Source organism: Scyliorhinus canicula, chromosome 1 (genome assembly GCF_902713615.1).
Source record: "Scyliorhinus canicula chromosome 1, sScyCan1.1, whole genome shotgun sequence".
Taxonomy (NCBI): Eukaryota; Metazoa; Chordata; class Chondrichthyes; order Carcharhiniformes; family Scyliorhinidae; genus Scyliorhinus; species Scyliorhinus canicula.
In genome coordinates, this window is record NC_052146.1 from 297,504,074 (window position 1) to 297,516,372 (window position 12,299).

Genomic DNA, 12,299 nt, shown 5'->3' on the forward strand with positions numbered 1-12,299 from the left:
GACCCCGATTTTGTATCCTTATGGGTGTATCGAGCCTGCTCATGTCATGAGCTCACTTGCTGGCTCATCCTTCTGGGAGGCAGCTTGCTAGTTGGCCCTGCCCATATTAGCCATCCCATTAAGAACGGTGGGGGTGAGATGAACAGTTCTCCAGGTTCAAAGCCAATCAGCAATTTGCAGTGATGTCAGGCCAGCAGCCTTGCTGGGAGATGTGGGCACTGCTGAGGCAGGCAGACAAGGGTGATGGGCTCCTCAACCTTAAGGTGCTCTTGACTGCCTGCAATGAAGTCTTAAGATAAAGTTCCTGAAGCCAGTAGAGGCTATAGGGTGGAGGGGAAACCCTCTGGCAGCAGTAGTAACAGATACGGTTGTGGCATATCATCCCCGAGGGTCCATCACTGGCGCATGAAGTCTGTGGCCCTGATGGTCACTCGGCCTGTTACCGGGAGAGAACCCCCAATAAACTGGCAGCCTCTGGACCATTGCCGGAATTTTCTGATCATTCACCTGGGCGAGATCTTCCGGTGGTGCATTTCCACTGTGGGTTTCCCGGCGGCAAGGGGTGGATTCAACAGGAAACCACCTTGACAGCCATGATCAGCTATGATCATAATGAATGATGGGGCAAAGCCGAAGGCCTGAATGGCCTGCTGCTTCTATTTTCTATGTATGACAACAATGGTGGGTCGCCTCCACCAAACACATGGCGGGGACACACGGACAATCCTGCCCATGGTTTGGGGACGGCGAGGGAGGGTGCTTAGACAGTGGGAAAATATGGCCATTGTCATAAATTGACTCTAGCTAGAGCCTTTGTTGCCCTAATTGGCTGCCTGCCCCCGTTGAGTGGATCACCGATTGTGTTCAGAAGCCGGCCCTGGGAAAGTCCCTCACAGGCAAAAATGTGTTGGGGGCTCCCCTCTATTTACTCGGGCCCTACCCTCTCTCCAAGCCTGACTCTACAGAACTGGGAAAAGTCACCCCCTTCAGTTTCAGCTTTCATGAGTGTTATGGAAAATAGCGGATCTCCATTCCAGCTGTGAACGTGGCAGAGTAGAAGATGGAGCTAGTGCAACATCCTTGTCAAAGGAGCTGCAAAGTATTTATAGGGGAAATAAAAGCCTGCTGGGCTGCAAACTCTACTTCTTAACATTTCCATTAACACCTCGCGGGAAATGTTTTTGGATCATAATTACTGAGAAAAGTTAACTCTCAGCACATCAAGAGCACAAATGTAATCTAGAATGAAATTAGAGCAATTCGTTGATGGTAAATGATATTATTTCAGATCAGTGCGTCGATATGAAGGACACCACAATCGTTGCCATCCCTGCAGGATTTCCCTGAGTCCCTGTGGGAGATACCTGGCCACTGGATCTGAAGACAAATGTGTAAGTAGAGCTTTACATCATTCCGAAATGCTTCAGCATCATACTGTTTTCGCAGGATACTCACTGTAACTGTGTCCACCATTCACCGAAAGAACTGTGCCTGCACAATTGCCCTGAAACTGCGACAAAAGCTGAGGTCCTCTCCTCGAAAATCACGGACAGCCTGGAAACTCTAAGTCCCACCCCCGAGCGCAGCAATTCCTATTTTTACAGGGGGTGGATCTGGATTTGGGCAAGGGTTCACACATGTGTGGCTTACAGAGGCACCTGCCATTTAAATTGGCAGCTGCCTCCACTGCAATTGAATTTTGGTCAGACAGGTTTGTGAAACTCGGAGTGTACAGTTTAGACCAGGTCCCAACTTGATAGAATCAGTTGGATAGCCGTGACATCCCTTCGGAGGGGTAAGGTGCCTTTTGAGAGAGGTTAGATATCCTTTGAGATTGGTAAAGGTAAAATGTGCGTAAAAAGTACGTCAACTCATCGGAACCCTCTAAACTGTCAAAGATCTGTCAAGCTGTTAGAGAGCTGACAACATTGCCAATGAACTGTCAAAGCTGTCAAATAAGTATCAGGCTGTGCAAAAACTCCTAAGCTGTCAAAGAACTGTTAAAGCTGTTAAAGAACTATCAAGCTGTCAAAACGAACTTTGAAGTTCTCACAAAGAATTTTTAAAGGTGTTAAAGAGTTGCCAAAGTGTCAAAAGACTTTCAAAGGAACTGTCAAAGGGGCAACACAGTGGTTAGCACTGCTGCCTTGCAGCCCCAGGGTCATGGGTTTAATTCCAGCCTCGGGTGACTGTGTGGAGTTTGCACTTCTCTCCGTGCCTGCTTGGGTTTCCACCGGGTGCTCCGTTTTCTCCCCACAGCCCAAAAATGTGCATTTAGGTGGACTGGCCATGCTAAATTGCCCCTTAATGTCCAAAAGGTTAGGTGGAGTTACGGGGATAGGGAAGAGGCGTGGGCTTAAGTAGGGTGCTCTTTCCAAGCGTCAGTGTAGACACGATTGGCTGACTGGCCTCCTTCTGTACTGTGAATCCAATGATTCTATGAAGGATAGTAGGTGAGTTGACATGGTGGTAAGGGCAAAGGGCCGTGGGGGGAGGGGGGGTGGGCATAGCTTGGCATGAGTTAGGTATTTAGGGCCATGAGGTTGTGGGGGCATAGTGGTATGAAGGACCCTAGAGGGTGGAGGAGCATGGCATACGTTTGCATGGACGGTGTGAGAGTTGTAGGGCTGCCTTTTAAAAACTCTTGTACTTATTAAATTCAACAAAGTGTTGGAGCACATCCAGCAGCCATTACATTCATTCTGGGGGTGTCAGGTGCGAATTCTAATCCAGCCTCCCCCTCCCCGGAACAAAAAAACAAAACTGTGGGTGGCCATTTATAAAGGTCAGGTTTGCAGACCCAGGAATCGTGTCCCTTGGCACCCGATCTGGGAGTGAAAATCTGGACCTTACATTTTATATTGCACCTGTCATATAACAAATTGCCCAAGGCCAGTTTTCATATCATGATGTAATTTTACTGGCAATGATTTTTGGAAATTAAAATGAATCACTTTCCTCATTGTAACTGAAAACCATAGGGGGACGGGGAGGTGACATTTCAATTGCTGGTGATTTTCATGTCAATTTTACTGCCATGCAAACTGTTGTCTGTGTGTAAAAGTGAATTAATGCCAGTTCACCATTTCCAACACTGACCTTTCTGTGATGGTAAACTCTAAGTATCAATTTAGTGATGGGTGGTGTTGGGCAATTGAGAAAATAGAACACATAGTCACGGTCACGCTGCATTTCCTGGTTAGTTGCAGGATGGTTGCATCTAGAGTATGTTTCAGACTGCAATGGTTAGTAAGTTTGCAGATGACACCAATATTAGTGTCATAGTGGACAGGGAAGAAGGTTATCTAGGATTGCAACAGGATCTTGATCAATTGGGCCAGTGGGCCCATGAATGGCAAATGGAGTTTAATTTAAATAGATGTGAGGTAACACATTTTGGTAGATCGAATCGGGGCAGGACCTATTCAGTAATGGTAGGGTGTTGAAGAGAGTTATAGAACAAAGAGATCTAGAGGTACAGGTTCATAGCTCCTTCAAAGTGTAGTCACAGGTGGGCAGGGTGGTGAAGAAGGCATTCGGCACGCTAGGTTTTATTGATCAGAACATTGAATACAGGAGTTGGGACGTCTTGCTGAAGTTGTACAAGACATTAGTAAGGCCACACTTGGAATACTGTGTACAGTTCTGATCACCCTATTATAGAGAGGGTATTGTTAAACTAGAAAGCGTGCAGGAAAGATTTACTAGGATACTACCGAGACTTGATGGTTTGAATTATAAGGAGAGGCTGGATAGACTGGGACTTTTTTCTCTGGAGCGTAGGACGCTTAGGGGTGATCTTCTCGAGGTCTACATAATACTGAGGGGCATAGATAAGGTAGATAGTCAACATCTTTTCCCAAAGGTCGGGGAGTTTACAACTAAAGGGCATAGGCTTAATAATACCATATATAATAATAACTTATTGGCACAAGTAGGCTTCAATGAAATTACTGTGAAGCGCCCCTAGTCGCCACATTCCGGCGCCTGTTCAGGGAGCCGGTACGGGAATTGAACCCGCGCTGCTAGCATCGTTCTGCATTACAAGTCAGCTGTTTAGCCCACTGTGCTAAACCAGCCCCTGTCTAAGGTGAGAGGGGAGAGATACAAAAGGGCCCAAAGGGGCAGTCTTTTCACACAGAGGGTAGTGAGTGTCTGGATTGAGCTGCCAGAGGCAGTAGCCGAGACGGGTTCAATTTTGTCTTTTAAAAAGTATTTCGACAGTTATAGGGAAAGCTCAATATAAAGGGTTATGGGCCAAATGCGGAAAATTGGAACTAGCTTAGTGGTAAAAACTGGGCGGCATGGACAAGTTGGGCCGAAGGACTTTGCTTCCATGCTGTAAACCTCTATGACTTTATTGTTAAGTAATGGGTTAAGAGACATTACAATTAGTTGTCTCATTTATGTTTTTTTTTAAATAATTTTTATTGAAAGAGTTTTTCCATACAAACATTTACCCCTACTAATTTTTAAATTATTTACAACACAATCCCTCTAGGCAAATGTCCCTCCCTCGCCCGCCCTCTCGCGCGCACCAGTCCTCCCCCCCCCCCCCCCCCCCCCCCCCAGGCAACCTTAACAAACAAGGCAGCCTACAGTTTCAGACATGAGCAGCGAGCAGACTTGCCCGCGTTACAGTCGTGCATGTCCCCCCACGACCCTTGCTGCCCCCCCCTCCCCTCCCCCTCCCCCCCCCCCCCCCTCCCTCCCTCCCCCCCCCTCCCCCCCCCCCCCGGGTTGCTGCTGCCACGACCCCCGAACGTCTATCTCTGATCTAAAAGTCAAGGAAAGGTTGCCACCGCCTGGAGAATCCCTGTACCGACCCTCTCAGGGCAAATTTGATCCTTTCTAGCTGAATATAGCTAGCCATATCGTTAATCCAAGTTTCAACGCTTGGAGGCCTCGCGTCCTTCCATTGAATTAATATCCTTCGTCGAGCCACTAGGGACGCAAAGGCCAGTATTCCGGCCTCCCTAGCCTCCTGTACCCCCGGTTCTACCCCGACCCCAAAGATCGCAAGCCCCCATCCTGGTTTGACCCTGGACCCCACCACCTTCGACACCGTCCTTGCCACCCCCTTCCAGAACCCTTCCAGCACCGGACATGCCCAGAACATATGCACATGGTTCGCTGGGCTTCCCAGACATCTGACACACCTGTCCTCACCCCCAAAGAACCGGCTCATCCTTGTCCCCGTCATGTGAGCTCTATGCAGCACCTTAAATTGAATGAGGCTCAGCCTCGCACACGAGGAGGAAGAATTGACCTTCTCCAGTGCATCCGCCCACGTCCCGTCTTCTATCTGCTCTCCCAGCTCCCCTTCCCACTTGGCTTTCAGCTCCTCCCCTGATGCTTCTTCCGCCTCCTGCATTATCTTGTAGATGTCTGATATCTTCCCCCCTCCGACCCAGACCCCTGAGAGCATCCTATCACTCGCACCCTTACTGGGGAGCAGGGGGAACCCCTCCACCTGCCGTCTAGCAAATGCCTTCACTTGTAAATATCTGAACATGTTTCCCGGGGGGAGCTCAAACTTCTCCTCCAGCCCTCCCAGGCTCGCAAACCTCCCCTCTATAAACAGGTCCTTCAGCTGCCGTATGCCCACCCTGTACCAGCTCTGAAATCCCCCGTCAATGTTCCCCGGGATGAATCTATGGTTCCCTCTTATTGGCGCCGCCAACAGACCTCCCATTTCCCCCCTATGTCGCCTCCACTGCCCCCATATCTTGAGGGTGGCCGCCACCACCGGGCTCGTGGTGTACCTCGTGGGGGGGAGCGGCCATGGTGCCGTTACTAGGGCCCCCAGGCTTGTGTTGCCACAGGACGCCCTCTCCATTCGTTTCCAAGCTGCCCCCTCCCCTTCCATCATCCACTTGCGCACCATTGACACATTTGCCGCCCAGTAGTACCCCGAAAGATTGGGTAGTGCCAGCCCTCCACTGTCCCTACTCCGCTCCAAAAAGACCCTCCTCACCCTTGGGGTGCCATGCGCCCACACGTAGCTCATGATGCTACTCGTCACCTTTTTGAAGAAGGCCCTAGGGAGGAAGATGGGCAAGCACTGAAATAAAAACAAGAACCTTGGGAGGACCGTCATTTTGATTGACTGCACCCTCCCCGCCAGCGACAACGGTACCATGTCCCACCTCTTAAATTCCTCCTCCATCTGTTCCACCAGCCTGGAAAAGTTCAACTTGTGGAGGGTCCCCCAGTTCCTTGCCACCTGCACCCCTAAGTACCTAAAGCTCTTTCCTGCTCGCTTGAAGGGGAGTCTCCCAATACCCTCTCCCTGGTCCCCCGGGTGTATCACAAAAACCTCGCTTTTGCCCAAATTTAGTTTGTACCCCGAAAAGTCCCCAAACTCTGCTAATAGTTCCATTATCTCCGGCATTCCCCCTTCTGGGTCTGCCACGTACAGCAGTAGATCATCCGCATACAGCGATACTCGATGTTCCTCCCCTCCCCTAGTCAGTCCTCTCCACCCCCCTGAACCCCTCAGTGCCATCGCCAACGGTTCAATCGCCAGTGCGAAAAGTAGGGGGGATAGGGGACATCCCTGCCTGGTCCCTCGGTGGAGCCCGAAATACTCCGACCTCCTCCCGTTTGTCACTACACTCGCCGTCGGGGCCGAGTAGAGCAGCTTCACCCACTTAATAAACCCTTCCCCAAACCCAAACCGTTCCAACGTCTCCCACAGGTACTCCCACTCCACCCTATCGAATGCCTTCTCCGCGTCCAGCGCTACCACTATCTCAGCCTCCCCCTCCACTGCCGGCATCATAATTACATTCAGCAATCTCCGCACGTTCGTGTTGAGCTGCCGCCCCTTCACGAACCCCGTCTGGTCCTCATGGATTACCCCTGGCACACAATCCTCTATTCTAGCTGCCAGGATCTTTGCCAGCAACTTGGCATCCACGTTCAGAAGCGAGATAGGCCTGTAGGACCCGCACTGCACGGGGTCTTTATCCCGCTTCAATATCAGGGAGATCAGAGCCTGCGACATTGTCGGGGGCAGAACCCCCCCCTCTCGCGCCTCATTAAAGGCTCGTACCAGTACCGGTCCCACCAAGTCCACATTTTTCTTATAGAATTCCACCGGGAACCCATCTGGCCCCGGCGCCTTCCCCGCCTGCATCTGACCTATTCCCTTGACTAGCTCCTCTAGCCCTATTGGCGCCCCCAGCCCTTCTACCAGCCCCTCCTGGACCCTTGGGAACCTCAATTTGTTTAGGAAGTCCTCCATTCCCCCTCTCCTCGTCGGCGGCTCAGACCGATACAACTCCTTGTAAAAATCCCTGAAGACCCCGTTCACTTCTTGCCCCTTCTGCACTACCTTCCCGCCCCTCTCCTTCACTCCCCCAATCTCCCTAGCCGCATCTCGTTTGCGAAGCTGGTGTGCCAGCATCCTGCTCGCCTTTTCCCCATACTCATAAACCGCGCCCTGTGCCCTTCTCCACTGTGTCTCTGCCTTCCTGGTGGTCAGCAGGTCGAACTTGACCTGCAGGCTGCGCCGTTCTCCCAGCAGCCCCTCCTCTGGTGCCTCCGCATATCTCCTATCCACTTCCAATAGCTCCCCCACCAGCCTCTCCCTCTCCTACCTCTCCTTTCTTTCTCTGTGCGCCCTTATGGAGATCAGCTCTCCCCTGATCACTGCCTTCAGGGCCTCCCAGACCATCCCCACCTGCACCTCACCCGTGTCATTCAAGTCCAGATAGCTCTCAATGCTCTTCCGGACCCTTTTACACACCTCGTCGTCCGCTAACAGCCCCACATCCAGCCGCCACAGCGGGCGCTGGTCCCGCGCCTCCCCCATTTCCACATCCACCCAATGTGGTGCATGATCAGAGATCGCAATGGCCGAGTACTCAGCTTCCCGTACCCTCGGGATCAGCCCCCTGCTCAACACGAAGAAATCGATTCTGGAGTACACTCTATGGACGTGGGAGAAAAAGGAATACTCCCTCGCCCTCGGCCTACCAAACCTCCATGGGTCTACTCCTCCCATCTGCTCCATGTACCCCCTCAGCACTTCTGCCGCTGCCGGCCTCCTATTGGTCCTTGAGCTCGATCTGTCTAGCCCGGGGTCCAGCACTGTGTTAAAGTCCCCCCCCATGATCAAGCCCCCTGCCTCCAGTCCCGGAATGAGGCCCAATAGGCGCCTCATAAAACCCGCGTCATCCCAGTTCGGGGCATATACGTTGACCATCACCACTTTCTCCCCCTGCAGCTTACCCTTCACCATCACATACCTACCCTCCTTATCCACCACCACCTCCTCCGCCACGAACGACACCCTCTTTCCCACCAGAATCGCCACCCCCCGGTTCTTTGCGTCCAATCCAGAGTGGAACACCTGTCCCACCCACCCCCTTCTCAGGCGAACCTGGTCCACTACCTTCAAATGGGTCTCCTGTAACATTGCTACATCAGCCTTCAGTCCCTTCAGGTGTGAGAATACCCTTGATCTCTTGACCGGCCCATTCAACCCCCTCACGTTCCAAGTAATCAGCCGGGTCGCGGGACGACCCGCCCCCCTCCCCTGCCGATTAGCCATGTCCTGTTCCCTGCTCGCCCCGGGTCGACCCTCCCCTTCTGACCCGCTCCCCATGGCGATGTCCCCCTCCCCCCACCTCTCCAGTCCTCCACTTCTCGTTTCTGGTCTTTTCAGCAGCAACCCGGTGTCCCTCCCTAACCCCCCTCCCCCCCCCAGGCTAGGACCCCTCCTAGCCGCGATGTACCCTCCATCGTACTCCCGTAAGTCAGCTGGTTCACGCTGACCCGGCTGCTCCTGCCACACTCCGACTCCCCCCGGCTCGGGGGGGGGGGCCTCCCCCCCCTTGCCACTCCTCCCTGGCCCCGCTCCAGCGCGGGAAAGGTCGCCATTGCTAGCCACGCCCCGCACTCCTCCCCTCCCCCCCTCCTCTGCCCCCGCGCGCGGGGAAAACAGAGGAAAGCCCGCGCTTTCGCCCTGCCACACCCCACCCCGCCATCTTCAGTTCCACCCCCGTCCCCGTCCATGCCTGTAAAGAACCCCCCCTAGGAGCCCATATCCCCGATCTGCTCTCCCCCCCGTCCCGCCTCCCCAACTTAACATTATAAATAACAGATAGATAACAAATAACATTGTACTTAACAGTCGCCCTCTACCAAACAGCATAAATAACCATAAATAACCATGAATAACCACAATAACAATAACTAAGGGAAGTTGGCAAAGGGGGAAAAAACATCAGAAGAAAAACCACAGCAAGAGTTCAAAATCCAAACAAAGAATTCAGCTGAAAGTACCCGAGCGGCTACGGCCGCCAAGTATCCCCTGGGTCTAATTCGAGTCCAGTTTCTCTTCCTGTACAAAGGCCCACGCCTCCTCTGGGGACTCAAAATAGTGGTGTTGGTTCCTGTAGGTGACCCACAAGCGCGCTGGCTGCAGCATTCCGAACCTGATCCGTTTGCATGTAGCACCGCCTTCGTCCGGTTGTACCGGGCCCGCCGCTTTGCCACCTCCGCACTCCAGTCCTGGTAGACCCTCACCGTCGAATTCTCCCACTTGCTGCTCCTTTCCCTCTTGGCCCACTCCAGCACTCTTTCACGGTCGCTAAGTCGCTGGAACCGCACCAGCACCGCCCTCGGGGGCTCATTTGCTCTTGGCCTCCTAGCCATGACCCTGTAGGCCTCTTCCAGCTCCAGGGGCGAAGGGACGGCCCCTGCCCCCATCAGGGAGCTCAGCATTTCTGCTACATATCCCGGGAGGTCTGACCCCTCCAGGCCTTCTGCCAGGCCCAAGATCCTCAGGTTCTTCCGCCTCATTCGGGTATCCAGCTCCTCAAAACGGCTCTGCCATTTCAGGTGGAGTGCCTCGTGCACCTCTACCTTTCCCACGAGGACCGTGGCCTCCTCCTCCCTCGCAGTCATCTCCTGTTGCAGCTCCCGAATCGACGCCTCTTGGGTCGCCTGGGCTCCCATCAGCCTGGTGGTCGTCGCATTCATTGACTCCAAGAGCTCCATTTTCAGCTCCGTAAAGAAGCGCAGGAGAGCGGCCTGCTGCTCCTCCGCCCATTTCCTCCATTCCTCGGGTGCACCACCGGCCGCCATTTTGGTCTTCTTCCCCCGCTTTTTTTTGGGAGCTGCTGTTGCTCTCTTTACCACCCCACTCCGGGTACCGACCATAAAGTTGGTCTGGTTCTCTTCAGGGATCCTTCCCCCACCGGGATTTGTCCTTACAGCGCCGTTGGGGCCCTCCAATCGGCCCGAAAACACCTTTGTAGCAGGAGCAGCCAAACGTGCGACTTAGCTGGTCATAGCCGCAACCGGAAGTCTGTCTCATTTATGTTAAGTGTTCAATGATTGTCTCATTTATGTTAAGTGTTCAATGATTGACACTGATATGAAAAGGGGCTTCAGGTGGCCTCTGGATCTGGTGATGTGTAGAGTTCTGTGCAGAGTCAGTTGCAACAAATAAAAGTGTGTTGGTGAAAAAGGAGCAGAACTTTTGCCTCTTCATACCACAGCATTTAATACGTCTAACATTTATAACTCCAAGCAGCATTCAACATTGCGCTCACCAAATCAGGCAGAATTGGCAGAGGAACTAGGTGTGGAAGCATCAGGAATTAATTGGAACTGCCCATTTTGTTCCGCACTCTGAAGTTTCTCTTTGTTTAGATAATAAATTGACTTTCTATTTTTACGACCAAATGGATAACCTCAAACTTTTCCACTTTAAACTTCATCTGCCAGGTTTTGGCCCACTCACTATCCATATCCATTTGTCAGTTTCTTATTTATTTACTGCAACTTACTATCCCAACAATTTTAGTGTCTCCTGCTATAGTACCTTCTATGCCTGCATCCAAGTCATTAATATAGATTGTGAATAGTTGGGGCCCCATTAGTCACATCTTGCCAACCAGAAAAAGACCCATTTATCCCAACTCTCTGCTTTCTGTTGGTTAGCCTGTACTCTATCCAAGCTAATAAATTACCCCAACTCTGTCTCAGCAACAAAATGACACATTTTGGGTGCGATTGAATGGCCTCATCATGTCCGACTCACTGATGTGACGAGGCTGTTAAATCTAGCAATTTAAGTGAGCCATTAGACTCATTTAAGTATATTGGTACCCCATTCTCACAAGTCCCGCATCTGGGTGAGCTCGCCATGGCACTGTTTAGCACTGGTCCGAACAAAAGTGGACCAAGCATATTGGCACTAGGGGGTGGGGTCTCCCAGGCCATCAAAGGCCCCCGGGTGGCCGGGCTCTGGGCACGGTGGTACCCCAGCACTCCCAATAGTACCTGGGCACCTTGGCACTGCCAACCTAGCACATTGGTAGTGCCACCCTGGCACTCTGCAGTGCTAGCCGGATACCCTGGCAATGCTACCCTGGCACTGATTGGGTTGGTGGCACTCCCAGGCTAACAGGGGCACTGCCAGGTTGGCAGTACAAAGGTGCCTGAATGCCAAGTTGGCCGTGCCAGGTATCGGGCCGGTGGTTTCCCTGCCCTTGAGAGGTGGGGTGAGGGAAGGGGAGGGTGGGCATGGTGGGGCGGTGGTCCAGAGGTCCCAGTGGGGTGTACAACGGGGGTCAAAAGATCAGGTAAGCATTTAAAAATTGGGCTTTGCCGAGCGAGGCCAGGAAAAAACAAGAGTTCTGTTTGAGAAAGATCCCGGGCAGGATTTACCAACCACCCCATCACGTGTTTCTAGACGGGGAAATGTGGATCTACCAGTCCCACCTCGTCGCCAACATGGGACCAGAATTTCCCACCAGCGTAAACAGCTGATAAATCCCACCCCCCCCCCAACTTTACGTGTCCAAAACAAAACTTTTTTGTGCATTAAATCGTGCCCTTTATTTATTCATTCATTCTTGAGATTTCGCTGTTTCTGCTGTGCCAGCGTGAAATGCTCATTCCTCATTGCCCTTGAGAAGCCCTGAACCATGTTCGTGTGGTGAATGTACTCCCACAGTGCTCTCAGATAGGACTTCCAGAGTTTTAACTCAGCAGTCCTTTGATGTGGTAGAGGCTGCGGGCGTGGGCAATGTTACTGGGACCTGTATGATGTTCTGTCACATTATGAAAAGTTTGTAAACAAGTTTACTTTGGGCAATTTTTTTTGGGATTTGTTAATGAAACAGGATATCCACTCTTGATTTTATCACAGTGTCTGGGTCAGGCTTTGCCATGGTTCTTATTTTAGGTTGGAATTTTATTGGCTACAAAGCAGCAGGACATCAACACCGAAATATAAAGCATTTCTAAATCAAGGTGAGAAATGCAGCTGCAGAAAT

General features: G+C 52.0%; 1 protein-coding gene across 7 annotated transcripts in view; it reads left to right on the plus strand.

Annotated features, from left to right (window-relative positions):
• The window catches only part of wdr27 (WD repeat domain 27), a 599,569-nt gene that overhangs the window by 271,667 nt on the left and 315,603 nt on the right, over positions 1-12,299 (plus strand). For all 7 annotated transcript variants that reach the window (XR_005462840.1, XM_038815943.1, XM_038815902.1 and 4 more), the window contains one exon: positions 1,289-1,391. Coding sequence is in view for 6 of the 7 variants with exons in the window: in XM_038815943.1 (XP_038671871.1) it covers positions 1,289-1,391 (103 nt within the window). In the remaining variant the exon portion in view is untranslated. The remainder of the gene's footprint in view (positions 1-1,288; positions 1,392-12,299) is intronic.